The 27892-nt window shown below is 43.1% G+C and overlaps 1 protein-coding gene across 6 annotated transcripts in view; it reads left to right on the top strand.

Annotated features, from left to right (window-relative positions):
• kank3 (KN motif and ankyrin repeat domains 3) overlaps positions 1 to 27210 on the top strand; it is a 43499-nt gene extending 16289 nt beyond the window's left edge. Inside the window, exons 2-13 of one of the 6 annotated variants that reach the window (XM_080883328.1) lie at positions 7540 to 7626; positions 13656 to 13711; positions 14240 to 14328; positions 15048 to 16847; positions 17603 to 17705; positions 17876 to 18100; positions 18240 to 18330; positions 18744 to 18963; positions 20526 to 20672; positions 22086 to 22282; positions 23784 to 23885; positions 26291 to 27210. In XM_080883328.1, the coding sequence (XP_080739454.1) occupies positions 14292 to 14328; positions 15048 to 16847; positions 17603 to 17705; positions 17876 to 18100; positions 18240 to 18330; positions 18744 to 18963; positions 20526 to 20672; positions 22086 to 22282; positions 23784 to 23885; positions 26291 to 26353 (2985 nt within the window). In that variant the 5' untranslated portion in view covers positions 7540 to 7626; positions 13656 to 13711; positions 14240 to 14291 and the 3' untranslated portion in view covers positions 26354 to 27210. Of the gene's footprint in view, positions 1 to 1901; positions 2104 to 7539; positions 7627 to 13655; positions 13712 to 14239; positions 14329 to 15047; positions 16848 to 17602; positions 17706 to 17875; positions 18101 to 18239; positions 18331 to 18743; positions 18964 to 20525; positions 20673 to 22085; positions 22283 to 23783; positions 23886 to 26290 lie in introns of those variants that run through there. The other 5 variants (XM_080883332.1, XM_080883329.1, XM_080883331.1 and 2 more) reach the window with 5 other exon arrangements.
• The last annotated feature ends 682 nt before the right edge of the window (positions 27211 to 27892 follow it).

Here is a 27892-nt window from a genome sequence, read left to right as displayed (position 1 = left end):
TTTGTTTTAAAGAGGGACTGACTGGATGCTGCTGCTGCTGCTGGGATACAAAATGGGTGCGGTGCAGGAAGTGTATCTAGTTGTGCCAATACCATCATTGTTTCAGAAATAAACATGCAACATTTATTAATAAGAGATGGGGTCTTAAATCTTTGGAAGAGGAAATCAGCAGGATGACCAACATAAAACAACGATAGCAATCTGTGGTAGGTCCGTCCAAACGGCCCAGACTCTCTCACAGATTGGTTTAGTTGTAGCCGACATGACGGAAGGAGAGCCTTTGGTCAACAGGATGCATCTAAAAGAAGTGAAAGTCTTAACAGGGTTTCTGTAGGTGCCCTACTGGAGCTGACCCTTCCATCACTCTTGCAGGTCTCATGAAGTGCTGGGACCACTGTGTAGTTGTTTCGCAGTCAGAAACACCCCCTAAGCTAATAAAGTAATCTATTTGCTTTTTCACTTCAATTATATTGGAATTTCAAAGAAATCCAAAATCAAGAAACCCTTGTGCAACTTTCGCCAAGAGAGAAAAATCAGTACTCGTGCCCTTTGTTACTGAAGAAAAAGTCCCTATTAATATGCACTCTGCCTTTACAAACATTTCGGAAAGAATGGATCATCCCAAAGGGCTGCAGGCACGATGACAGAGTAGTCATTCCTCTTACTTATCTGAACTCTGCTTAAAATCCACCATTTGCGGCATATACATAGTTGGTGTATTGTACCAACAGAAATGTACATCACTTGGACCTGAGCACGCCCTAGTGGACTTGCGGATGCGAAAAGTATCATAATTTTTTTTCAGGATGCTGCAGTAAGCCAGTCGGTATTTTGACCTTGCATTTGGAGTGACAACGTCCAACAAACCATAATGTTAACGCTTTTAAGGAAACCTAAGGAAGCAGGACACGGTGAGGTATTTAAGAGATCACAGATGGATGAGATCTGACAGAAGTGGAGTCAGTGGGAAGAAGAAGTCATTATTTGATGCCACCATCTGTGGACAGTGTCCGCCCTCTCTCCTTTATTCAGCAGGATCTCTTCAGCTTCAGATCCACCTTTGGAGCAGCTTCGGCTCTCCATGTTCAAAACTCAAGTGCCGCAGTTCCCCCACGACTTTGCTAAATTCACTTTGTGGCTTTTTGAACCTGGAAATGGGGGAGGAAAAAAAAAAAGGCAAGGAGCACGAAAGGGAGTGGAGGGTGAGGGGGTGGGATGGTTTGAAGAAAACAACCAGGCCTCAGAAAACTTTTGGAAAACAGCGTCACAACCAAAGAGGCATAATGCCTCATTGTGGAGGCTGAATGTGCATGATTGTGTGTGTTTGCTGGAGAATCTGGAAGGCAGAGGGAGGGGGAGGCGGGACACATGTGATGTTTGAATTCAACCTGATTGTGAATTTTCAAAAAAATAAAACTTTTTTTTTGTACACAACAAGATGCGATTGAGGTGAATTTTGTTATTTAGGACACAGGAAATGGCATCTGGCGGCAAAAACCCTGCACAGAGGTGACTGTGTGTCACCGTGAGTGAGAGCGCGCACAAACACTTAAATGCTCGTGTTCTTGCCAAATGTGATAACATGTTACCTAACCTTAGTGTGATGCATCATGTGATGGCGGATTCAGTGCTGGTGTTGGCGGCAGGATACCTCTTTGTGTGTATGTGTTTGTTCAGCTCTCAGCTTTTGCTTGTCGTATGCTTCATGCTTTCCTGCTGCCTTCAGGAAGCAGCTTTCAGGACGGCCTGATGGGTTTCCTGGCAGGACCCTCTACCCCCCTCCCAGTTCCTACTGGGAGACAATAGGAGGTCTCGCAGGGCATGGAGGTGTGTGGTGGTGGGAATTTATTGGGGGAGTAGTGGGCTTCCCTTCAGGAAACTTTAGACCTATCCAAGCAGCAGAGAGGCCTCTTGTGTGTGGATGTGTTGAGCTTCATTTTAGTTTCTGTTCAGCCTAAATGTCCTCATGAGGATGAGGACTCCTGTGAAAGAGATTAAGCTCAGGATTAGCAACTGGCTTTAAGTTTCAGATTATCAGATTGGAAGTAAAGATTCTGAAAACGGACCTGTAAACTCTCTAAATGCAGAGTTGATTCTTAAATGGTAATTACAGAAACTCTCACCTCTATTTCAGAAGCTCAAGTTTTTATTAATGTCCATTGAGCTTTGTTTAAAGACATAGTGTGTAAAATCTCATCGCTAGATGTCAGTAGATTGGAAGTCGTAGTCAACTGAGCTCTGTTTTCTTACTTGTTCCAATTCAAGTGCATAATTTTTAGAATAATCTATTTTTGCTGCTGTTAGCCACTGTTAGCTGCTGTTAGTGATTGTTTTGTTTTTGTTTTTTGAAATGGCTCTAACATTGTTAGATGCTTAGTAAATAAATTACATGATGTGAGAATGTAATCAAAATGTTTTTCAGAGAGAAAGTGTGATTATAGGATATTCAAACATGACATTAGCAGGTTTTAAGCTAATGTTAGCTTAAAACCAGCTATTGTTGTTTAACTGGCTTGTTGTCAGCTGTCCAGTGATGTCTAATCTGATAACAATTTGTCAAGTAATTTCTGCACGTTTCTCACGTTTTAAAGCCCTGACTTCAGTTCATGAGATAAGGCTTAAAGTGAGGAGAAAAAGGATGAGGTGTTGATGAGGGTGGAGGAGGAGGGAAAAATAATGAACCCCTGGAAGATGGCTGCCCCTCCTCGAGCCTGGTCTGCTGGAGGTTTCTACCTGTTAAAAGGGATATTTTGCTTCCCACTGTCGCCAAGTGTTGGCTCTTAGGCACTTGTCTGTTTGTTGGGGTTTTCTCTTTCTTATTGTAGAGCCTGTACCTTACAATATAAAGCAGCGTGAGGTGACTGTTGTTGTTATTTGGTGCTAAAAATAGACTAATGAAGATTGCTGACAAAATCAGGCAGGATGATTCAATTATTATATTCATGGATGTACAGAAAGTGTATTAGTTACCTTCAAACAAGAAGGTAAATAAATTCTAAGCAGCTCTTTTACTCTAGACTATTCTAGCTGTGTGTCTGGAAATGCAAGTTCTTTTGAATCTACAAATGCCTGTAATGCAGTGTAAAAATGCACAGATTAATGGATCAAAACTTGATCCAAACATCATGAAAGTTAAATTATATAATGATAAGTGTATGGTATTCATTCTGGGGTGGATGAGTGTGTGTCTGGTTTGTATCTTTGCTTCTATTAGTCTGTACGTGTTCACATTTCTGAATGAGTTTATTTTTTCTCTCGTGCAAATCAGTCAGACTGTACAAGCTACTGTCAGGGAGAGGATGTTGGCTTTCGTCCCTCTCCCCCTCATCATCAGTCTAGTCGTGTCTCCTCGTCTCTCTCCCTTTTTCTCTCACAGGCCTCCCTTCTCGGGAAAAGGGTGGCGTTGGGGATGAGGTCATTCTTTCAAAACATGGCTCCGATTCTCCAACCAACATGTTTCCTCCTTCATGATCTGGACTGACCAGTGTTCCAGTCCTCGTTAATAACACATCTATGAGTGTGTGCTGGGATTACAGGATACCTCTCCTCTCATGTTCCATGTTTTTTGACGGGGAAAAAATGCAGCAATATTATTCTGTATTTTCCATTTTTGTTGTAGCTTAAAGGTAACTAACATGCTGGGTTGTGTATCCAGTGCAAAGAAGCTCTGACTGATGCAATGAAGCAATTTTGGGAAAGTATAAGATTTTATTCATTACTTTGCTAAGTGGTTACAACTTGAGTGCTAGTTTTTTCATTCAGTTAAATTCAATTACATTTGATTTATATAGCTCCAAATATGTGCTTTATATTGTAGTCGAAAAGATTTGTAACACAGAGGAAACCCCTAAAATCAAACAACTCCCTATGAGCAAGTAGTTGACAACAGTGGGAAGGAAAACCTCCTTTTTAGCAGGAGGAAACAATCAAACCAAACTCGGGGAGGGGCAACCATCTGTCATGACTGTTTGGGGGTATATGCTTATGCTTGCAACTTTGTGCATACATTTTTGCAGGTGATAGATTTCAGGTGTGTTTAGTGGACTGCATGATGGATGTTTAGTTTTACTTTTGAATGTCTTAGAATCAAGCTGTTGTTGTTCTAACATATAGACATATTTTGTACCACATTCTATGATGTACAGTGGATATTCTGATGATTTTAAGTCTTTCATCGTTTACGCTGGCTGGCTCTGAGAGTGTCCCAAACTCGCTGCAGTAGTGTTCTGGATAATGGCCGTCCCCACTCAGAAAATACAGGTGGTGATGTAGAGGTTTTGTCTGAGTGGTCCAAGAGAGTGGACCATCTCCATCTCTTGGAGCCTGTACTCCTATATCAATCAAGTGGCATGATGCTGGTGTTTTCCACTCAGTCATGTCAGCTTACAAAAATCAAGAAATGCACAACAAGCTGTAATGATACCAAAGTGTAGCTTGTGCCAGCAGACAACAGCAGCTGAACAGGTCTTTATGTTTCAAATATATTCAGTAAAAGTAACATAATACATATATTGTAGCACCAGCTGGTGGCTACTTGGACACATTACATGACTGTGTTCTGTAGCTGTTGCACAAAGCTGGCCAAAAAACCCTGTAGTTTACTAGTGCTGATCTGGATTCAAACCAGGAGACAAAACACAATCCTGAAATCAAAAGCTCATGAACTGCACTGCTAGTGTACCCACCGATGCTGCCATTACCTGAGCCAGCCTCTTCCAAATTACAGCACACAATGTTCGTACTTATCAAAAGTATTAGACTCTTTGGTTAAAGATACACGAGTCAAAATTTGTCAAAAGCACCCACAAATACAGGCAGTTGGAGCATTTAATTAATTTCCGCTTACAGGTGTTTATTTTTTAAGCGTTTAGTTTCTGTGCACCAGAATAGAGCTCCAGTAGCTATGACTGCAGTTCAGCACCAAATTTTAAGAATTTGTTAAAAACACAGTTTGTTGACATGGGAAGTACTGGAGCTGCTCAGCCACAGAAGCCCATTCCACTGAAGCTCCCAGTGTGCAGTTTCTGTGCTGATGTTAATACCAGAGGAGGTTTGGAGCGCTGCAGTTATTGAGTTTTCAGAGTGTTGGTGACAAAGTATGTGCCTCAGCTCTTGGCGATGTGCTGTTACTTGATGTAGTCTGACATTTTGCGGCTGAGTTGCTGTAAATCCTAAACAATTCCATTTTGTAGTAATACTCCTTATGCCTTGCAACAAAGCTGACTTTGTTGCAAGGCATGTCATTACAGTACCATGCTTTAATTCAGTGAATTTTCTAGAATGACTCATTGTTTCAGGAATGTGTCTAAAAGCAGATTGTGTGGTGCTTGATTTTATAAACCTGAATTCAGAGATTGAAGGATGTGACCCTCAGTTTGTGATGTTTTGTGAATAAATTGACAAGTTTGTTCACTGAAACTTGTAGTGTGACATTTGAGATGTGTTGTATTGTTTTAAAACTTTTACATTCAGACAAGCAATAATCAAAAATTAGCCAAACCAACAACAACAAAAAACATTTATCTAAAATAAATTAATGGTAGGACCTAGGATGCTGCATTGCATGTGTTGAGAAGGTTACTTTTGGAAAGTAATAGCTTACTTTAGATAAGCTAATAGATAATTTCCACAGCCTGTCTTTATCTTGTCTTCCTTCTCACATCACAACCTGTTGCAGCAGACTGCCGCCCCTCCCTGAGCCTGGTTCTGTGGGAGGTTTCTTCCTGTTAAAAGGGAGTTTTTCCTTCCCACTGTCGCCAAAGTGCTTGCTCATACAATTGTTGGGTTTTTCTCTGTATGTATTATTGTAGGGTCTACCTTACAATATAAAGCACCTTGAGGCGATATTTGTTGTGATTTGGCGCTGTATAAATAAAATTGAATTGAATAGATTAGATTAATAATCCCCTGTGAAAATGGATTTAATTATTTTGGAGTAATTAACAGCTAATTTGATCACTTGTTTAAGTAATGCCTTATTTAAACAGGAAGGTCCTCTCTAGGTTGACCTGCATTGTTAAAACAAAACCATGTCATAAACAAAATACTGCTGAATTTCCTGCACTGAAACACATTCTTGTCTGCCGTGCTCGTGACCAGCTGGCCACGTTCTCAGACTCCGGTTTCAGAGCAGTGGGCACCAATTTCATTGGCAGATGTGAAATTCGAAGAAGACAAAAGAACAAAAGCAATGCACTAAACTGCACAGTTAAAACAACAACAACAAAAACACCCTAAAAGTTATCAGTGGTGTGAAAACAATCACTTTTGAGCTGTTTAAAACGGTGTCACAGCTGTATATCTTTGTGTATACGGTGTGTTTTGTGCCAGCCTCAGACTCTGCGTGTGTGTTTGAGAGTGTGAAAGACTTGACAGCGGGGCTCTCAGCTGGTTAGGGCTCGGGGTGTAGAGGGAAGGAATGCAGCTTCTTTCTGCAGTCTGTAATTTGCTGTCATCAAATCAGAGAGAAAAACAGCAACACATGAGAGGAGCCGAGGGAAGTGTGTGTGTGTGTGTGTGTGTGTGTGTGTGTGTGTGTGTGTGTGTGTGTGTGTGTGTGTGTGTGTGTGTGTGTGTGTGTGTGTGTGTGTGTGTGTGTGTGTGTGTGTGTGTGTGTGTGTGTGTGTGTCTTGTGGATAGCTGGGGGTGAGAAGAAGGGAAAAGTCATGTGAGAAGGGTTAAGATGAGGAAGACAAGAGCTGGGAAACGAAGAGGAGCAGGGAGGAAATGAAGGGAGCCGTGGAGGAAGAAGTGAGAAAGAGGAGACTTGCCCGTTGACTCTTGTTTTAACAATCTAATGAACTTGCAGCGCAATGGGTGACTCTCTTTAATGAGTAATGCCTCAGCATGTCTCAGCATTCAATGTGGTGTTGATTTTCGGGAGTAAAAGTCTCCTTTTTTTGTTTTTTACTTTCTGAATGGCGCCTCTTACAGCAGCTGCTTGTTTACAGTATTTTCTTCAGTTTGTTTTCTGTGTTGCTCCGTATGGTAAACAAATTATCTGAAGTGGAAGCATTTCTGAAGGAATTGTATTAACTTGGTTGCGTCACTAGTGTCAGCCTTGAACTGTTAAGCCAACAATTTAAGCATGGAAAACGCACTATTTTCAAGGAGTGTCCTTTCTTCTATTCAGCAAGTTAAAACAGCCCTACTGAACATGTAATCCAACAGCTTCACATTAGTAAATATGGACATAATACCACAGTCTGCAAGGAGGAGGAAAATATACAACACACAGCACTGCGACTCATACCTAACTGGATTCAATAACAACAGGCTAACTGAACCTTACTAAAGCAAACAACACTGAGACTCAATTTGTGAACTGCAGACAAGTGCTCAGACAAAAACTGTAGGTAGGATTACATGTTACTAAAAGTGACCGCTGAATCGAGATTTCTGTGACTTGTTTTTGAGCTCTGCTTAGCTTGTGTTTGGTTTTAAACAAAGCCAATACAAAAACTCAAAGTACTGCTCTCTGCTTTGGTCGAGGCCACATCTTTAAAAAGCTTTTGTGTGGCTTTTGTCCGATTGGCACAGATACTGCAGCGTTGTGTTTGCTGTGGTCTGGGAGTCAAATGTGGCTGAAACACTGAGGGGAACCTGAAGCCCGTACTACTTAGCCAGGTAACTTAAGAAGTTCATACATTAAAGTCTTTTGTTTTTTCCTAACTTTTTTCTTTCTAGACTAAATATTATAACATATTACAGAGTTAGTTAATAATGTATAACAAAATAGCTCTAATAGATACAAATGGCTCTGCTTCTAAATATCCCAGTATATTGCACAAATTGGATATATATGTGGTTAACACTGAGGTGCCCCTCTTATCATGTGGTACTTTTTTTCCGTAGAGGATGTGTATACTTGTGCATTATATGGAGGAATTCTACGGGCAGGAATAATTTCCTGTGTCGTTCAGTGATGCATTTGGGTAATCTCGGTCTCTCACTGAACGCGCTCCTGTGATTGGCCAGCACGTCATGGAGTGGGTGGGAGGTGTTGTCCAGCATTGTCCTTATTTTTGACAACATCCACCTCTCTGACATCATCTCAAGGGAGTCCAGCTCCATCGCCACAGTTTGAGTCTGTTGGCATCTGCGACCCTCAACCTGCCACAACAGACTCTCAGAGAATCTTGAACATTGTCTGACAGATGTTAAGACGTCAGCTGCTTCAGAAAACAGAGTGTAGAGTGCAGTGGTGTTTATTGTCAATATGTACTCTGTTGTATTTATGAACCTCAAACAGGAAATTTGTTCATACTTGTCTACGGCGGGTCTGTAACCTCTGTACAGTCTATGAACTAACCTTCGTAAGTGACCAGCGTCATTGCCCACGTATATTGTACATGTTCATAACCATGCGGTTAGTTTAAATGCATTATATGCCTTACACTGAGGCGATGTTTGCTGATAAATGATCTCACTGACAGATTCAAAAACTGCGGGTTTCCAGGAATTCCCAGGAGGAATTGGTGGTGCTGAACAGGCCAATTACAGGAGTGGCGGGCTGCGTTGAGCCAATGCTGACGTGCTGCTGGTAGACCTGTCCATGTTTGTGACTGGTCAGATGCCAATGCCAAATTTCTTTCATGGCAATGAGCTTGCAGCTAGATTAACAAACCCTGGGTTAACTATTGATAACCGCTTTCGTGTGACCGCTTAGCCTGATTGTGGATGTTGGGGAAAGTGAAGCCTGATAAGGAAAAAAAAAAAGATATCCCGGGTATGTTGAACTTGCTTTGTAGTACAGGACCCAAAGCAGTGGGTGATATGAAACGTTTATCAGTACTGCATTCTTTCTTCTCTTTGCACTGAAGGTTCTTACTATCAAGTCCGAGACAACAACCTCTGACAAGATTTGGAATAGTTAGTCAGCAGCCTGTGTGAATGTTTACGGGCTTTTCTTTGACAGTAAAAGGTGTATGTGTGTGTGTGCGTGTGTGTGTTATAGTCTGAGCTGTCAGATGATGTGTGTGTGTGTGTGTTTATAGGTTATCAGCAGTCTGCCAGCTAGAAGGACGACTGGCGTGCTTCAACAGCGTGTGTTAGGAATGTGCTTGAGGCTACTGAAAAACGTCTGTGTGTGTGTGTTTGTGCATGGCTACAACAGTGTGTGTTGTAAACTAAATGAATGACTACGTGTATTCTAAAGTTTTGATTGTGTGTGTGGGTCAGGTCGCTGTATTCAACTTCCTGTATCCAGTCTTTGCTTTAAATCTGAAACACACCAAAACAAGGTTTGTGCCAGTAACACTGACCATCTCAGACGCCAGCCACTATCACCTGTGATAGTGGCATGTGCGTCAGTGCCGTTAGACATAAACACTGTGACAAAGTGGGATTACATGACTTACTTCTCACTTCTCTAAGAGCGAGGAAGCAAAGGTGTATCCAATGTGCACGTCTTTTGATGTGTTTTTATGTATATGCTGCGCCTCAACATCCATCCATCCATCCATCCTCATCCGCTTTGTCCGGGGCCGGGTCGCGGGGGCAGCAGCCTAAGCAAAGAGGCCCAGACCTCCCTCTCCCCAGCCACCTCCTCCAGCTTATCCGGGGGAATACCAAGGCGTTCCCAGGCCAGCCGAGAGATATAATCTCTCCAGCGTGTCCTGGGTCTGCCCCGGGGCCTCCTCCCGGTGGGACATGCCTGGAACACCTCACCCAGGAGGCGCCCAGGGGGCATCCTTGTCAGATGCCCGTACCACCTCAGCTGGCTCCTTTCGATGTGGAGCAGCAGCTGCTCTACTCTGAGCCCCTCCCGGATGGCCGAACTTCTCACCCTATCTCTAAGGGAGAGGCCAGCCACCCTTCGGAGGAAGCTCATTTCTGCCGCTTGTGTCCGCGATCTCGTTCTTTCGGTCACTACCCACAGCTCGTGGCCATAGGTGAGGGTAGGGACGTAGATCGACCGGTAAATTGAGAGCTTCGCTTTTACACTCAGCTCCCTCTTCACCACGACGGACCGGTGCAGCGTCCGCATTACTGCAGCTGCAGCCCCAATCCGTCTGTCGATCTCCGGCTCCCTTCTCCCATCACTCGCGAACAAGACCCCGAGATACTTGAACTCCTCCACTTGGGGCAGGAACTCATCCCCGACCCGGAGTGGGCACTCCACCCTTTTCCGGCTGAGAACCATGGCCTCAGATTTGGAGGTGCTGATCCTCATTCCCGCTGCTTCACACTCGGCTGCGAACCGTTCCAGTGCGAGCTGGAGGCCCTCACCCGATGAAGCCAACAGAACCACATCATCTGCAAAAATCAGAGATGAGATTCTGAGGCCACCAAAGCGAAAGCCCTCCGCCACTTGGCTGCGCCTAGAAATCCTGTCCATAAAAATTATGAACAGAACCGGAGACAAAGGGCAGCCCTGGCGAAGCCCATCACCCACCGGGAACGAGTCCGACTTATTGCCGGCAATGCGAACCAAGCTCTTGCAACGGTTGTATAGGGATCGAATGGCCCGTAGCAATGGGCCAGACTCCCCATATTCCCGCAACACCTCCCACAGGACACCCCGAGGGACACGGTCGAATGCCTTCTCCAAGTCCACAAAACACATGTAGACTGGTTGGGCAAACTCCCATGCACCCTCAAGTATCCTGGAGAGGATAAAGAGCTGGTCCAGTGTTCCGCGACCAGGACGAAAACCGCATTGTTCCTCCTGTATCCGAGGTTCGACTAACGGACGAACTCTCCTTTCCAGCACCCTGGCATAGACTTTCCCAGGGAGGCTGAGGAGTGTGATCCCCCTGTAGTTGGAACACACCCTCCGGTCCCCTTTCTTAAAGATGGGGACCACCACCCCGGTCTGCCAGTCCACAGGTACTGCCCCTGATCTCCACGCAACATTGCAGAGGCGTGTCAACCAGGACAGCCCTACAACGTCCAGAGCCTTCAGGAACTCGGGGCGGACCTCATCAACACCAGGGGCTCTGCCACCAAGGAGTTGTTTAACTGCCTCAGTGACCTCGCCCCCGGAAATTGGCGGGTCATTCCCCTCATCCCCAGACTCTGCTTCCTCCTCGGAAGACGTGTCAGTGGGATTAAGGAGGTCCTCGAAGTATTCCTTCCACCGCCTGACAATTTTCTCAGTCGACGTCAGCAGCGCTCCGCCAGCACTATACACAGTGCAGGTAGAACACCGCTTTCCCCTCCTGAGACGTCTGACGGTTTGCCAGAATCTCTTCGAGGCAGTCCGAAAGTCTTTTTCCATGGCCTCTCCGAACTCCTCCCACACCCGAGTTTTTGCTTCAGCCACTGCCCGAGCCGCATTCCTCTTGGCCTGTCGATACCTGTCGGCTGCCTCCGGAGTCCCACAGGCTAACCAAGCCCGATAGGACTCCTTCTTCAGCCTAGTGGCTCCCTTCACCTCTGGTGTCCACCATTTGGTTCGGGGATTACCACCACGGCAGGCACCAACCACCTTGCGGCCGCAGCTCAATGCAGCAGCTTCGGCAATGGAGACGCTGAACATGGTCCATTCGGACTCAATGTCCCCAGTCTCCCTCGGAATGCTGTTGAAGCTCTGCCGGAGGTGTGCGTTGAAGATCTCGCGGACTGGGGCCTCTGCTAGACGTTCCCAGCACACCCTCACTACGCGTTTAGGTGCACCAGGTCTGTCCAGCGTCTTCCCCCGCCACCTGATCCAACTCACCACCAGGTGGTGATCAGTTGATAGCTCAGCCCCTCTCTTTACCCGAGTGTCCAGAACATATGGTCGCAGGTCTGCTGATACGATTACAAAATCAATCATCGACCTACGGCCTAGAGCGTCCTGGTGCCACGTGCACTTATGGACACTCTTATGTTCGAACAGGGTGTTCGTTATGGCCAAACTGTGATTAGCACAGAAGTCCAATAACAGAGCACCGCTCTGGTTCAGATCAGGGAGGCCGTTCCTCCCAATCACGCCCCTCCAGGTCTCGCTGTCGTTACCCACGTGAGCATTGAAGTCTCCCAGCAGGACAACAGAGTCTCCAGGTGGAGCACCCTCCAGCACCCCCCCCCCCCCCCCAGGGACTCTAAGAAGGCTGGGTACTCTGAACTGCCACTCGGCGCATAAGCGCAGATGACAGTCAGGGCCCGTTCCCCGACCCTAAGGCGCAGGGAACAAACCCTCTCGTCCACCGGGAAAAACCCCAACGTACCGGCAGCAAGCCGAGGGGATATTAGGATACCCACCCCAGCCCGCCGCCTCTCACCAAGGGCAACTCCAGACTGAGACAGAGTCCAGCCCCTCTCCAGGAGACTGGTTCCAGAGCCCAAGCCATGTGTAGAGGTGAGCCCGACTATATCTAGCCGGTACCTCTCAACCTCACGCACTAACTCAGGCTCCTTCCCCACCAGAGAGGTGACATTCCATGTCCCTACCTCAACATGTCATAGTTTATTCATGCAGTAGCACAGTGAGATGCAATATAATGGATCATCTGATTGGTGTAAATTTAACACTGTAGATTGGGCAGGCCAATTTAGTGCAACATGTTGTAGGTAATAACGATGCAAGTAGGTAAATGGTCTGAGAAGCAACGTATACACCGATGCATTAGGTTTAAAAAAAAAAAAAAAAAGTAAATATTAAAAGTAATAACAGTAATACAGCCATTGGTAATTATTAACTTACTAATCTAACAGCGTTATATGTAAAACTTTCACCAGGCTATTAGTGATTGTAATCCATCTATGTATGAATGATGGGCAACAAACTTTGACATTTTCATACCAGTGTGAAGGCTCCCAGCTTTGATTTCATTTCATTTATATGGCAGAAACACTGCTAACTGATCAACAATTAAAAAAACAACAACAACTAAATGGATGGATAAATAAAATTCATGAACGAACAAAGAGATGCAAGTGAAGGAAGTGAGGGGACATGTTGGTGTATTAAAAAACAATCGTAGACATGGACTCAATGCCGGCCTCAACTGTTTGACATTAACTCATCAGACTGTAATCAGAGTTGGCTTTCTCCACAGAACAACTTTTGAATTTTATAATAGTTTATTGTTTTGTGTAAAATCTCTCATTTCTGTGCGCATCAGTTGGTGGTGAGCTTAGCCGGTTTCTAGTCTAAAAGCGAACTCTTTCTGCAATGCAAATTCTTATTGCATCACTAATTATCTCTTTGTTTGAAATGAACGTTTTTCTTTTTGCCTTGACTATTTATTGGTGGGAAGTAGCAACATCCTGTAGCATTGTAGTGACAGAGTGAGCCAAACAACTCGAGGCTTGAAAACAAAAAATCCACTTCCTGTATGGCATTCCTGCTCTTTCTGTCTCCTTTCCTGTCTGCTTCACTGTCCTATTCAGCAAGAAAGGTTGAAATGCCCAAAAACAAACCAAAAAGAAAATACCTGCGAGAGAGTGCATTCTGATCTGTATCATAGCAGTGTTTGTGTGGTAGATTAACAGGAAAAAAGACAAAGCTGTAGAACAGCTTCCTCGGTATTGACCCACCATTTTTCCCAGTATGCTCTCACTGAAGGTTGTGTGTGGCATTTGGTCACTGTAAAAGCCAGATGTGATGATTCACATCATTTTCATCTTCAGCAAACTGATACAGAAATGTTGACTCATCAGTTTATTCAGTTCTCCTCTGTTGTGACAGAAGTTGTTTATGATGATAATTGATGTCTGTCTCACAGGGCTGTGTGAAGCAGGGAGGACGAACGACCTGAGCTCCAGCTGCATGAATTAATCAGTGAGTGGCTGACAGAGATTAACCTCTTTAACACACTGTTTTAAGCTTCACTTTTACGTTTTTCCTTTGTAATTGGTGTCCAAAATTCAGAGTTTTCCACATGCTGTTTGGACCTAGGAGCTTTTCTGCAGCACAGGAAGCATTTTATATTTCCCGAGGAAGAATCAGTTAGTAACAGCAGAGACAGCTACTGTGGCTAAACAAAGAAACCTCTCTTAAAAAGGCTGACTAACCGCAACTAACTACGAGATGGGTTTAACTGAATTAGTTAAAGTGAAAGACGGGGATTCGCAATCTTTTGAATTCAGTCACAGGTTGTTACACGTTCTTACAACTCATAAAAGACGATCCTCTGCGCTTGGTCTAAAAATTTTACCAATTAAGAAAAAAAACAAAACATGGGAAAGTCTAAATTCTACTTGCAGAAACTTACTTCTGCAATACTTTATAGCTTCCTTTATTTCCACTGGTCTTGGTTCAAGGTCATCTATAACAAATGCATTCATGTTGATCTGTTTTTTCTTTAAGCCAGGTGTTGATTCAAAGCTGTGTGCGTGCTGAAAGGTCCTCGTCCTGAAAAATGACTCAGTCTGTGCAAGTTAACCCAAAGCTGCCTGGTAAGAAACTCCATAAAGAAGTCTCTGTTATTGAAATTAAAGCTTACTGTCAAATGTAATTGTGTGTCCTGAATATTTCTGTTCGTTACGCCTAGAGATGAGGTTTGGGGTTTGCAACATGTAGTTTTAGAAATGTATCAAGTAATTTGTTTTGACCTGACAGGACGGTGATGAACTAACCACTTTTAGATAATTAAGATGATATCAGAGTATCTGAGTTTGATCCATCTTTAAGACACCTAAATCAACTACAGTTGATAATGAAATAACGCTGAAAGTGTTAACCTTTGCCAATGCTGAAGCCAAAAAATTAGACATGGCTTTTTTTTCTCCTTTTCTTTCTTTTTTTTTTCTTTTTGGCAAATACAACAGGAGTGCCTTTTGTTTCCTGTAAAGGTGTAATATTTTGATGATAGCCTGAGGGGTTTTAAATCTGTTAGTTATATGATGACACAGTGCTTTACAATCACACTCCTGGTTTGTTTATATAACTGTTGATCATGCATACCAGGATGATAAGGAAGTCGGTGAGGAAGCAGCTGGCAAAGACGGATATAGACAAAGGAAATAAACACATGCACATGTTTAAAAAGGAAACGCAATTCAACTCATTGCCAGGTCTCACTGAAATCAAATGTAACTTCTGTTTATAGAGATGCCCTCTGGAATTTCTTAAGTACCGATCACGTGTTGTCCATAACATGTCTTTCCCCTTTCAGATCTAGGCTCGCCTTTCCATTACCCCAGTCAAGAGGAAGCAGATCAGCAAGCTTCTTACTCTGTCCAGACTCCGTATGGATTTCAGTTGGATCTAGACTTTCTTAAATATGTAGAAGAGATAGAAAGTGGGCACAACCTCCGTCGTGCACCCATCAGTTCTCGACGCTCTGGTCGGGGGCTAAAACTCTCCCAGAGGAGTCCGGGTGTGGGGGGGCGTACCAGTGGCTGGACGTCCACTGAGTCGCTCTCATCCCCGGTCAGCGAAGATGGCAGAGCTCCACCGCCACCACCGCCTCGTAACCGACTTGGGTCAGCTCCCTGCGAGACAGTCTCCCTTTCCCCTGTAACTTTTCTCAACGTTCCTCCGCTATCTGCTGGGGCAAAAGTGCCACCGCCTCCACCACAACGTAACCCCAGAGTTGAGCGGACTCTCCTGGAAACCAGCCGGAGGCTACAGCAGGAACAAACCCACCAGAACCAAAATGGCGCCCGCTTCCAGCTTGCAGATCCTCCCAAACTGCTCTTACCCTCTCCAGCCATGCAGTCTCTGCAAAGTAGTTGGACCAAACCCAGTCCTCAGACCTCTGGGCGCAGCACTCCAGCTGCTGGCACCACTGTGACCCCAATCCCACCCAGCCAACTGCAAACAGTTAGAGAGCAAATGGCAACAGCCTTGAAGCAGCTGAAGGAGATGGAAGAAAGGGTAAAAGGTGTTCCTGCACTTGAGAAAGAAGTGGCCAAGCTTCGTGCAGAGAAAGATATGCTCTTGTTAGCCCTGCAGGAGAAGAAGGCAGCCATGGACTTGGCCCAACAGAAGCAACAGTTTACAGAGACATCCACCCAAACCGTAGAGATCCTCCAAACTGAACACAGTCGATTGACTTCACCGACCTCGACTGGACACAAAGGCTTTGTAAAATCTGGTGAGCTGAAAAGGCTGACAGAAAAGTTTGAAGGGAAAGAGGACAAACCCCTGAAACTGTCAAGTAAGACTTTAGTAAACGCCCCTGAAAAAACAGTCATTCAGAAGAAGTCAGTGGCTGTAGGGGACGACATGCCGATGGCCTCAGTTGTTTTATACTACAGAGATGGTGTAAAAGATGCATGTGAGGGCACCAGAGTGAATGTTTGTGAGAAATGCACAGAAACAGAACCCCCCCTGGTTCAGGAGGAGGGAATACAAACCAGAGTGGAGACAGAAGAGGCTGAGGTTTGGGTCATGGAGTCACTACTTGGCCTGACCACAGAAGCACAGCGGGAGATAGACACCTTACAGGACACCATTAAATTCCAACAGGAGTCCATTGTGGCTCTAGAGGATCGGTTGAGTGTTGCAGATAAAGACCTTGGAGTTCTTAGAGCGAAGATGGAGGAAAACATCTCCAAAATCACATTTGAGAAGGGGGTTCTTGCCAAACCTGTCATGACAAATGCCCAAGTAGAAACGCTAACTTCTGCATTAAAGCACACTGCAGTTTCTTGTCATCCGGAGGTGGCCGATGCATGTGTAGGTGAAGACGCAGAGTCAGATCAAAGTGAACAAAGCACTCAGACCGATGCATTAGAGACACTAGAAGAACGAGCTCCGGCTGCTCCGGTTGTACTCGTTAGCACCGGGTGTCAATGGGAGAACTTAAGCGAGGAAAAGACTGAAGAGCAAAAAGTTACTGTACCAAAGAGGAGACAGCTGACTATTGCTGAATACAAGGTCTCACCAGAAGAAGAAGAAGTAGTTGGAAAGGTTAAGAATGAAGGAGGAGATGAAAAAGAGAAGACTGCAGCCAGCAGCACCAAGACAGGTAAGTACTGTTTGGCTTTGCTGCTGATTTTATGAGCTGGGGTCAAATATTGGCTTGCAGTTAACATTAAGGATGCATGGATCCAACTTTGCCCAGTTCTGATTCGATCCAGACATCCTAACTTAAACCCAGTGATGCAGTAATGACCTGTAATTATCACTGTTAGAACGAGGCTGAATCATTTATGTGCAAGGCAATGTCAGGCTCAGCATTACGAATTATTTAATAAGATAATAAGTAACAAAAATAATAAATTCCCATTAGCAGTATTAATTTTGATTTTAGTTTAAGTCATAATTTAGGCATCTAAATTCTTTTAGTTGAAAGTCGACACAAGATCATAGGACACACTTGCTACATACAACATACCGATAGTGAGAGCGAGAGAAGGCGCTCTGTTGTCAGTGCTCAGTTTTTCAGCTCACTTGATCACAATTTGCAGTTAAATTTAAAAACTCCTGCAAACATACAAATAAAGGTTGTTTGGATGGCTTGAGTCAGTTGGCTTCAAGCACTTGTTGCTTTTCTGCTAGCCTCTTTCAGGCTATGTTAGCTTAGCGAGTGTGCTGCTAGTGGGAGATGTAGTACTGAACTGAATGGCTCATCTGTGGATTGGTTGTCATCACTAATGCTGATTGACTGCAGCCTAACTGTGCTGCCTGCATCTCTCATTGAACCTTCTGCTTGTGTGTGAGACACGTTCTGCTCATGCACAAGCATTTTCACTATTTTTCCCCCCTCTTTTATGGCAACAGGTTTGCTGAAATCAATCATGAAGAGGAAAGACGGGAATAACGCAGGGGAGAATCGCAGCAGCAGCAAGAAGAGCCTGCAGTTTGTTGGTATTCTAAATGGAGGGTGAGTTACTGTAATGTGAAACCAAATTTTTATTTTTACCTCTGCAAAAGTAAAATAAGTGGCGACAAGTAGTCTCGAGGAGGGAAATGACACTTTGACCAGGTGACAGGTTTAACAAATGAGAAATAAAGAGCCAGAGATGAGATTTTTGAGATATTTGGCTCTTCCAGGTATGAATCAACATCCAGTGAAGAAGAGGAGGAAGAAGAGGAGGAAGATGGGAGTTCTTCTGGAGAAAGTGTCGAAGGCGAGTGCTTGGACAGCACTGAAGAAGATGAGGCAGCTTTGGAGGAAGAAACGTCAGAGGAGGAGAGAAACGTTAACCTGGATGAGAGTGACACTGATGAGGAAACGCTGAGAGCTGCAAATTATTCATCTGATGGTGTGAAAGAAAAGTGGGTTGTTATGAAAATGAAAGTAAATGTAGTTTTGTTGACTTAGAGTGTAATCTATGGAGGGAACAAAAGGCCTTATCCTCTAAATGCGATTTTATTTCTGTGTTTCAACTTCACACATTTGTCTGCTTTGTCACAGATTTGAGTTGAGCTCAAAAATGCGAGAAGCCTGTCTCATTCTGAAGAACCACCTAAACGATGACCTCAAAACACTGAAGAGTAAGGAAGTGGTGCGTCCCTGCTTTCCTCTTTTTCAATTTTACCTCCAGGGGACACACGTAACGCTTTCGCCTGCAGTGAGGCAATATTTAATCATGCAAAAGTGTTTAAAATCAAACTTTTTGCTCCTTCTCTTGATTATATAGCAAAAATATTCTGAGAAAGTGCCAAATGTCTCTTGAATTAGTGATTCATGACTGCCTGGTAGGAACTCTGGGGGGTAAACTGTTAACCTCATCACTGCTAAAGTGTGCCTTGTAGAAAAACAGCCATCATGTAAAGAAAAACTCATTCACTGGGTCTAACTGGCTACTAAAAACTTGAGACAAAAGCAGTTTTACTTGTGTCTATACTGTATGCCGATCTACTTCAGGCACTTGTCTGCAGTTTATAAGTATATATCACTTCCCGTCCTCACCTCCAGCTCTCCAGCACACACACTGTCCAACTAGAGTGGTTTCGTATCTCCAGCGCGAAGATGGCTCAGCCGCCGCGGGTCTCAGACTACCTGATGGCGTTCTCCGAGGTGTCATCAATGCTGCTGGAGCACGTAGTCAACATGACAGATGGCAATGGGAATACAGCTCTTCACTACAGCGTCTCTCACTCTAACTTTGGTGTGGTGGAGCTGCTGCTGGACACAGGTTAGCAGTAGCTTTCAGAGAAGGATAATCCTGACTTGAATTTAATGTTTGCGCACTGTTACTATCTTGATTTGAGGTTCGATAAGATCAGGCAACATGTGGTTCTGTGTCCACTTCCAATTCCTGTCGACCTTATCACCATGCCTCATGGGAAGAAAAACAAAAAACAGCACACACTTAATGTGCAGCCACAGGAAGTAAACAATGAAATGAAACCTGCTTTTTCAGTGAGTGTAGCACTATCCTTTTGTTTAATAAACTAACAGTCAAGGAGAACTTTCTTGTTTGCACTGTGGGGCTGTGTATACATTTAAAATAATGAATGTTTGAGGCAGATATAAAGGGGAATTTAAAATGGACGGTAACGCTCATTTCTAGCTCCTTGTGTTTATTGCGCTAGAGTAGCTTTGCATGATTCATATCTCAAAATAGTTGTAAATGTTATACTGAACCTTAGGGACAGCCCTTCAGATCATCCAATGTATAACTCAAACTGATGGCGTGTGCACTGCAAGTGTTCAACTCTTCTCGCTTGAAGGCGAGCTTCCTTTACAACGCGCTTGCTTATGATTGGCTGGTCCTTGCAAACCTTCTGTTTGCAAGGACCAGCCAATCATCTGGAGCAACCTTGAACATCTGGAGCCATCTGGCTGTAGCCATCTGGCCGACCCTGAGCCTGGGAGTGACGGCCTCCCAGGCTCAGGGAGGGGCAGCCATCTGCTGTGACTCCAACTGGCCCCTACCTGAGCCTGGTTCTGCCGGAGGTTTCTTCCTGTTAAAAGGGAGTTTTTCCAACTGTCGCCAAAGTGCTTGCTCATAGGGGGTCATATGATTGTTGGGTTTTCTCTGTATGTATTATTGTAGGGTCTACCTTACAATATAAAGCGCCTTGAGTTGACTGTTGTTGTGATTTGGCGCTGTATAAATAAAACAGAACTGAATTAAACAGCAAGAGGGTGGGTTTGCTGTGCGCGCAGCCAGAGTTGACCCTCTTAAGAATATACCATCTCTACATAATCATGCAGAGCCAAGAGTATCAATAAATAAATAATACTGACAGTTGACAGCCTCCTAATAGATGGACCTGTGGTATCAATTTGAAAATCCTATGTTGTCTCGTTCTTGTTCTGAGTTATTGTGATCACAAAGTTGGTTACTTGCACACACCTAATTTTTTTTAAAGACTTTCACCATGTGTATATAGTCAAGTCAAGTCATCTTTATTTATATAGCACATTTAAAAGACAAAGTCTCAGCCAAAGTGCTGATATACATGATCGAAATATAAGTTGAACATATTATTGCTTTTCCTAATCTGATGATATCTTTTTAAAGAAACGATAATCAGAATACCACCACAGCAAAACTCGTTTTTACTCAGTCATGAGCAACAAATGTATTTAAAGCGCCATCTTTGGAATATATTGTTACTTTTTATACACTATTTACATAGTGACAGCATTTTCATTGGCATTTCAGTGTTATTCACTGGTCAACTAACCTAATACCTGCTGACGGTCCTGTCCTTACGCTTCAATAAGTGATAAGCATATCTCCTACAGGTGTGTGCTCTGTGGATAAGCAGAACAAGGCGGGCTACACAGCCATCATGTTGGCTGCTCTGTCAACTGTGAAGAAGGAGGAGGACATGGTTGTGGTCAAGAAGCTCTTCAGTCAGGGTAATGTCAACGCCAAGGCCAGCCAGGCAAGTCATCAGCAGTTCATCATCCAGCTCTTAAAGTGGACAAACATGCCACATGAATGTGCAGATATTTGGAAGCAGCCATTTCTTTCGTATGCTAGTAGCTTATATCCTGTATTTCTCATTTATTTTGTTCGTTTTATTTTGAAATTCCACAAGATTTGATGGGAACAATTTGTGGAAGAAAGTTTTAGTACTCATGTGACTTTAACATGCCAATACTAGTTATTTTTATAATAAAAACAACCTCAGCCCTGGAGAAATGCGAATGCGCAACATGTCTAGAAATGCACACAAAGAGCTTCTGTGAATGTGTAGTCGGCTCCATCAGCCAGAAGCGTGTTATCATTTAAATGTGGCAGTCTTGGCTCTGTGGGCTTGTTTTAATGAGTTTAGATGGATTTGAACACAAGAAACTGGAATAATAATAAAAAAAAACCATACAAAAAAGGGCAAACGTGAAGCAGCCAAATTGGATTTATAAAGCTTATTAACATTTAATAAATAAAAAATAATGTTATGAGTGAATTTGTTTTTAGACTACTGTAATTTCTTTATTCCCTGTTTATTTCGAGGTGGAGCTGTTTTATTGTAATAAACTACTATACTGCATTTAAATCTGGAAACCTGAGGTGTGATTGGGCATATCTCAGATTAGATTTAGCAAATGTGGAGCCTAACATGACACAGAAGCCACTCACGAGAACCCGTTGACTTGAAGTCTTCTTCATTCCCCGGCTGATCTAATCAGGCTGAGTAGTGTATGTGTTTTGACACAGCGCCTGATGGGTTTTTCCGCTGCCAAGTCATAGGACCGAATTTATAGCATCACTGTCTATAAAACCAATTACTGCTGCTTGTTATTGTTGCTGTGGGTAATTAAGCACGAGTCACGCAATGCAGTTTTTCTATATTTACATTTTGGATCAGTTTTGTGCTTAATCAGACAGCCAGAAGACTTTTCTTGTATACTTATTGTAAAGCTGCCGTCTTGATTCTCAAGTACGGTGTGTATTGAGTTGTGCCAGCTTTCCTTGTAGCTGGACTTTAGGGAGACATCCTCCCTTTAAAAAAAAAAAAATCAGCTCATAGATGGCAAAAATTAGCATTGTGTGACTGCACCTGCAAGTGACGATGCAAAATCAAATTATGTGTCTAGAATTTAATTTACTGCCTGCTACTGAGTAAACAGCTGTCTGTTATATGAGGAGTAGTAAATGAGTGAATGACCAAAAGTGCACGGTGCTCAAATGTGAGCGTTGTTTTTGGGCAGTAGCAGTAAAAGGAAACAGTGCACCATGCAGGAATGCCATTTATCCAAAAATAAAGCAGTCTGAAGTCTTCTGAACACTCAAGCTTTAAATGGCAGAAGCTTCCTCGTTAATCCAAATCATTTAAAATTCTTTACCTCTGCAGGCAGGCCAGACGGCATTAATGTTAGCAGTCAGCCACGGGCGTCAGGAGATGGTGCGGGCGCTGCTCGAGTGTGGAGCCGATGTCAACGTGCAGGACGATGAGGGATCGACGGCTCTGATGTGTGCCAGTGAGCACGGCCGAACTGAGATTGTCAAACTGCTCCTGGAACAGCCCGGGTGTGACATATCCATTGTGGATAACGTAAGACTTCTACAATTTAAGCATTTGAACTAGCTCATGCAATGACAGAAACATGAGCCTAACACTGAAGCCAGCTGTTTGATGGCTGCCAAAAAACATCCAGGAGCTTTCTTCTCTGGGATTTGGCTTAATCTCTTCTCAGGAAACTGCTCGTCTGTGTAGTTTCCTTTTTTCTCTATTTCTTCTTAGAAAGCTGAGGTGTTACAATCAGATTAGACTAAAACGGATGCTGTACAGAGGAAACGCAGTGACTGGACCCCAGAGGAAAAAATTTAAAACACACTTGCAGATTTCAGACACAATGTCCTGCAGGCATTACACTGGTCCTCTGCATTTTTCACCACTTAACCCATAAAGAAATACAAAAATCTGGCAGCATTAAATGCTAACGCTAGCAAAGGTCTGCTCAACACTCCTGCTTTTCTCCCCACTTGTATGTTTTAAAGTGATTTTACAGTGGATTTCTGTAGATGCTTGAAGAGAAGCCAGACAGACAGATATTTGAGCATTAACATCTGTGCCAGAATGAGCTGGCCATTTGGTGCAAGCAGCTCCTGGTTTGTGTTTCAGTACAGCACAGCTGGACTGAGGGGGTGGAAGGAAAAGCCCCCACCTCCCCTCTCCGCTGAAAACACAAAACTGCGTGACAAAGTTTGACTGCAAGGCTGAGTGGATACAGTAACGACTGCAGAACCATTTTTACTTTCAGTTCACTTGTTATATTAAGCAGTATTGTTACTACAAACCCCATTTTCAAATGTTGGGACCATGTTTAAAATGTAAAGGGAAAGCAACGATTTGCAAATCTAACAAGCTCATATTAGAAAACCTATCAAATGTCTAAAATGAGAAAATATTTTGGCTCACTTTGAATTTCTTGGCACATTTTATGAAAGCTGGGACCTGGCCACGTTGACCGCTGTGCAGCATCCCCCAGTCTGCACATGTCTGGGAACTGAGGAGATGAAGCGAGTTCAACATACCCAGGGTAACTTCCGAAATCTGGATTCACTTACCCCAAAATCAGCAGTCAGGATAAACGGTCACATGAAGCTAGTTATCAACTTTCCCCTCTTTGTTCAAAAGAAAACGGTGGCACTGCCAGCATCTGACCAATCACAAATAAGGATAAGTATACTGACAGCAGTGTGACTGGTTTTTAAAAAGGATCATAAAACCAAACAGACACTGACTGAAGGTAGCAAGACACTGTACTTTAAATTCTTTGGCCAACAAATAACTCCAAACTGACCATTTTGTCTTCCTGTATTATAAACAGTCAAACGTATCATAAAGCAATAAAAGTCCCATAGTTAACTGGTTAAGCAAAGGTGCATGATGGTAAAAGAAATAACAAAACTGTCCAAACAACTGGAAAACAGAGCAACTGTGCGTAACGTGTATCACATGGTTGCTCTCACACTGTAAAGCTTTCTGCTCTAGTTGAAAAGCTCTCCTGGATACTCATGTGTCTCTCTCCATCTTTGCTGTCTGCCTGCAGGATGGAAGCAATGCTCTGTCCATCGCACTGGAGGCATCCCACAACGACACAGCTGTGCTACTCTACGCTCATATGAACTATGCCAAGACCCAGACTGCTGCGGTGAGTTCATATTATCAAAGATGGACTTTGGTTTATTCCCGACTCCTTCTTCTCCACTTTCTCAAATACAGACGATTTATTTTAGGCTAAAGGGGAAAATCCGCATAATCGCCATATAATCTTGTCACACTGTGTGAATAATTAAACTGGTAAGAATTGTTAGGGACAGCTGAGTATTGGAGGCAGAACTCAAAGGCGTTTAAACAGTTGAACAATATTTTTATTTCTTTTTTTGCCTCCTTCACAGCAGTAGATTAGTGCACCGTATGTTCATGGCCAAACTAAAGTCGAACGGAAACCAAGAAAAATAATGGAGAACAAAAAGCAAGGCTCGCTCAACATCCAAAGTTAAATGTAACAGTTAAGGAAACACTTCTGCACACTGCTATAGAGTGCAACAGTGATGATCAGGAAGTAAAAGTCCCATTCATATTCTCCATAAGTATTATGAGCCATAAAACTCACCACACATACAACACTGTTCGCATGTTTTCCCTGTGGTTTCTTCCTGGGTACTCTCCCACAGTCCAAAGACATGCCGTTAGTAGGGTTAGGTTAATTGATGATTCTAAATTGGTCCAAAGGTGTGAATGTGAGTGTGAATGGTCGGTCTCTGTGTTAGCCCTGCGTCAGACCTTGTACCTTGCCTCTTGCCCTATGGTAGCTGGAATAGGCTCCAGCCCCCCCCCAACCTTGATAAGGGTAGGTGAAAGAGTATGGATGGATTGTTGGAAGTAATTTGCTGTGGAAAACTGGGATTTTTAATTTTTATGGGATGAGTAGTCCCTCCAATGTTAATTAGGTGCACAGTCTTAGTATCTTTGACTCTTTTTATCCAAATCAAATCTTTTTTTTTTTTGGTCACAATTCACCTTGTAGCTGGTTGGCTCGATTCAAGGCGTAAAATTCATTACTGAAGGACTTTCTCAGACTTCACTGGAGAACATGAGTAGAAAAAAAAAAAGTTTGGTCACTCTTGTGCTCTATACCTAATTTTAATAGGGCAGAAAGCTGTAATAGGTTAGCAGTGGAAAAACAAATGTTGTTCTATTAAGAGAATGTACCTGCTCTCTAACTACTTAAAATGGAAAGATATTTCAAACATCAGACCAAACTTCCCCTCCTTAATACCACATTTGACACATTTCCCTAGGACGTTCACCATAAAAGGAGCCCAAAAGGGCCTGGACTGAACTGGTTTGGCAATTCCTGGGATCAAACCAGACAGAGGCCAAGTTTAGTCTAGAGGAGAGGTATCCAAACTAGCAGTTTCAAAGTCAGGATTCACTCACAAATCTTAACGATTTCATGAATGACTTGGCAACAATACACAAGAAACACAGCATATTTACAAGCACTGTGTGTTTTGTATAAAGGTCACATGCCACCCTGTGACAAGAATAATGCCCTTCTGCATAAAAATCTAATAAAATGCCACAAGCCTTCTTCACAAAGTCTGGCCCATCATATATGAACAGGGTGGCTAGAATTAGTTGTGATGCTCGCATTGTTGCTTAAGTTTATCAGCTAAGAAGGACCACTTTCAAGAATCAAAATTATAATAGTTTTTAAAACAGTTTCTCTTTTTCCATCAGGGAAACACTGAGCTTCACTTTTCTAATAATCACACCAGCAGTAAACAGAAAATTCAACTTTACACACTTTGAATGAGGCTATGCGACATCACAGCTACATCTGATGACAAAAGCTATCATTTTTAACCAAATCAACATGTTTATTTCTTCTGAGCGGGCCCGCTTCAAAGAAAGTCTCTTCAAAATGTTTGGAGCGCTATAATACAGTGATTTGGGCCAAACATCATGAGAATTTCCCTTTTGCCAAATCTGATTGTAAAGTACAGTACAATTCGATTAAGTCATCCAACGTCAGCAGAACCGATTCAGCACTTCAAAGAGAAGCCAGGCGGTTCCTTTACAAAACAAAGCCGACCCCAATCCCCCGTGTTCGCCTTGTAACTTTGAGACTTTTTGGTTATCAGCTCCCATCTCCCAGCTATTTTTATATTATGCAACCTACAGTGTCCCTAATGCACATATTGCAAGATTTCACATTGTAGCTGGCCAAGTTTAAAATTAGGGTTGTAAAATCACCTTTGAATCTAATAAATAAAGCGTGCGAGTTAGTTAAAGTTAGGTCACACTTATAAACAACTTGGAGTGAATGATGCCTCTTGTATTTAAAGGTGGTAGGATCAGTTCCGCTGCAGTGCTCCAAGCTATAGTTAGGGTGTGGGCTGCACTAAATGAAGGTGCACCGCTGCCCCCTTTAGGTGTCACCACAGTCATGCAAGCTATGGTCTTCTTGGGAAGGCGATGAAGTGAATGCATACAATCGTTACCATCAAGCCTTTAAAATGTAGCCCTGTCCTTTATGTTGTCTTTCAGGGGAGTCCAAAGGCCCAGCCACGGAGCCCCACGAGCCCACACAAGTGCTGGCCTGCAGACTGACACGATCAAAGCCGCTAACTGGGGCAGACACACCAGCAAACATAACTGGATATGAGCTGTGAAAAGCTCCACTGGAATTTACTTAAACGCATATTTATAGTTTGCCATGTCCTCCATTTACACTGATCAGCCACAACATAAACACCCGACAGGTGAAGTGAAAAATAATTGGATTATTTAGTTAATATACTTTGTTTAGCTGGTCAGCTTTGATTTGGCTTATGTCACTTGATAGACAAAATTTAGACTCTCACACCACAAAAACTGCTGAGGCACAGCTCAAGAACATGTGGAGTCAGCCTCCACAAACCCACAGAACCAAAAAAACCTGTTGCCAGAAATCCCTTTTCAGGCTCCGACGAGTCAGAGCCGGGATACTAATGCTGTTGCTGATCAGTGTACAAAATATTGTTAAGAGAATATTATATTTCCATAAGATTCTTCAATGGTTATTATTTACTTTAGGTCTCTAAGATATGTTTATTTTCTCTATGACATGCCTTGAGATGTTACATTTATCATTTGCACACCACTAATATTTTACTATTAAGGGCAACACATCATTACCACATAATGTACATCCAAAAAATACATCTATTGGTTTTCCATACACATGCGCACACACAGTGGCGTAGTGTACAGTTATACCCCAATGTCATCAAAAATCATCACATGGATGTCACATCGTCCAGCGTGACTGAACTGAATGAATGTTGCTCTGTGGTCTTCCTTTCCTGGCTAACTGATGTGTAAACCTTAACTGTCATAGTCTGCACTAACTGGCTGTGCATTATGTTGTTATAAAAAAATATATATATATATATATTATTGTCTAAAATAAACATATTTACATAAAAGTTTGTGGGTGTTGGTGTTTCAAAGCAAGGAGTGCCACATGTTTGAGTTGGCAGCTATAATCTTTTTGTTTTTAATACCAGAAGAACTGAATGAGAGCTCTTTTGCTAATTAGACAAACAGGTAAACCACTGAACTATGGAGCTACACGGTTACATTCGAGTGGGGATAAACAGGACTAATCCGTTTGAACAGTTTTTTAAAAAGCTGATATTAGATGGTATCAATTTAAAAATTCTAGGTGACATCCTTTTTGAGTTGAGTTTGCAAGATTTTTTTTTGGAAAAACTTGACTTCTGACCTGGACCTTGAGGTCAAGGAATCCAAACTGGGAGCTTGGGAAAGGGGTCTGGTAACTGATAACCCTGCCTCCCATTCTACATTTAGAAATTCTGGGAACCACAAGTTACCCTCCAGTCTGAGTGTGACGCGTTCCACTGTGATAATGTGGTACTTTGAGGTATTTAAGATATGATGGAACACAATAGTTCTGTATGCAAGGAGAAGGATTTTAATTTCAATTCTTGGTATAATATAGACCCAATAAAGAGAAGATGATATTTGAGGATTAGGGTCTCTCTCTGTAATCCTTGTTAGTACTCCTGATTGTCTCATCTGACTTCATAGATAAAAACATACAGTGCTTTCTGATAACATTACCAAAGGGAAGCACGCATAGCCTAA

This window comes from Rhamphochromis sp. 'chilingali', assembly GCF_963969265.1.
Source record: "Rhamphochromis sp. 'chilingali' genome assembly, chromosome: 5".
NCBI lineage: Eukaryota > Metazoa > Chordata > Actinopteri > Cichliformes > Cichlidae > Rhamphochromis > Rhamphochromis sp. 'chilingali'.
This window is presented reverse-complemented; position numbering and strand designations above follow the sequence as displayed.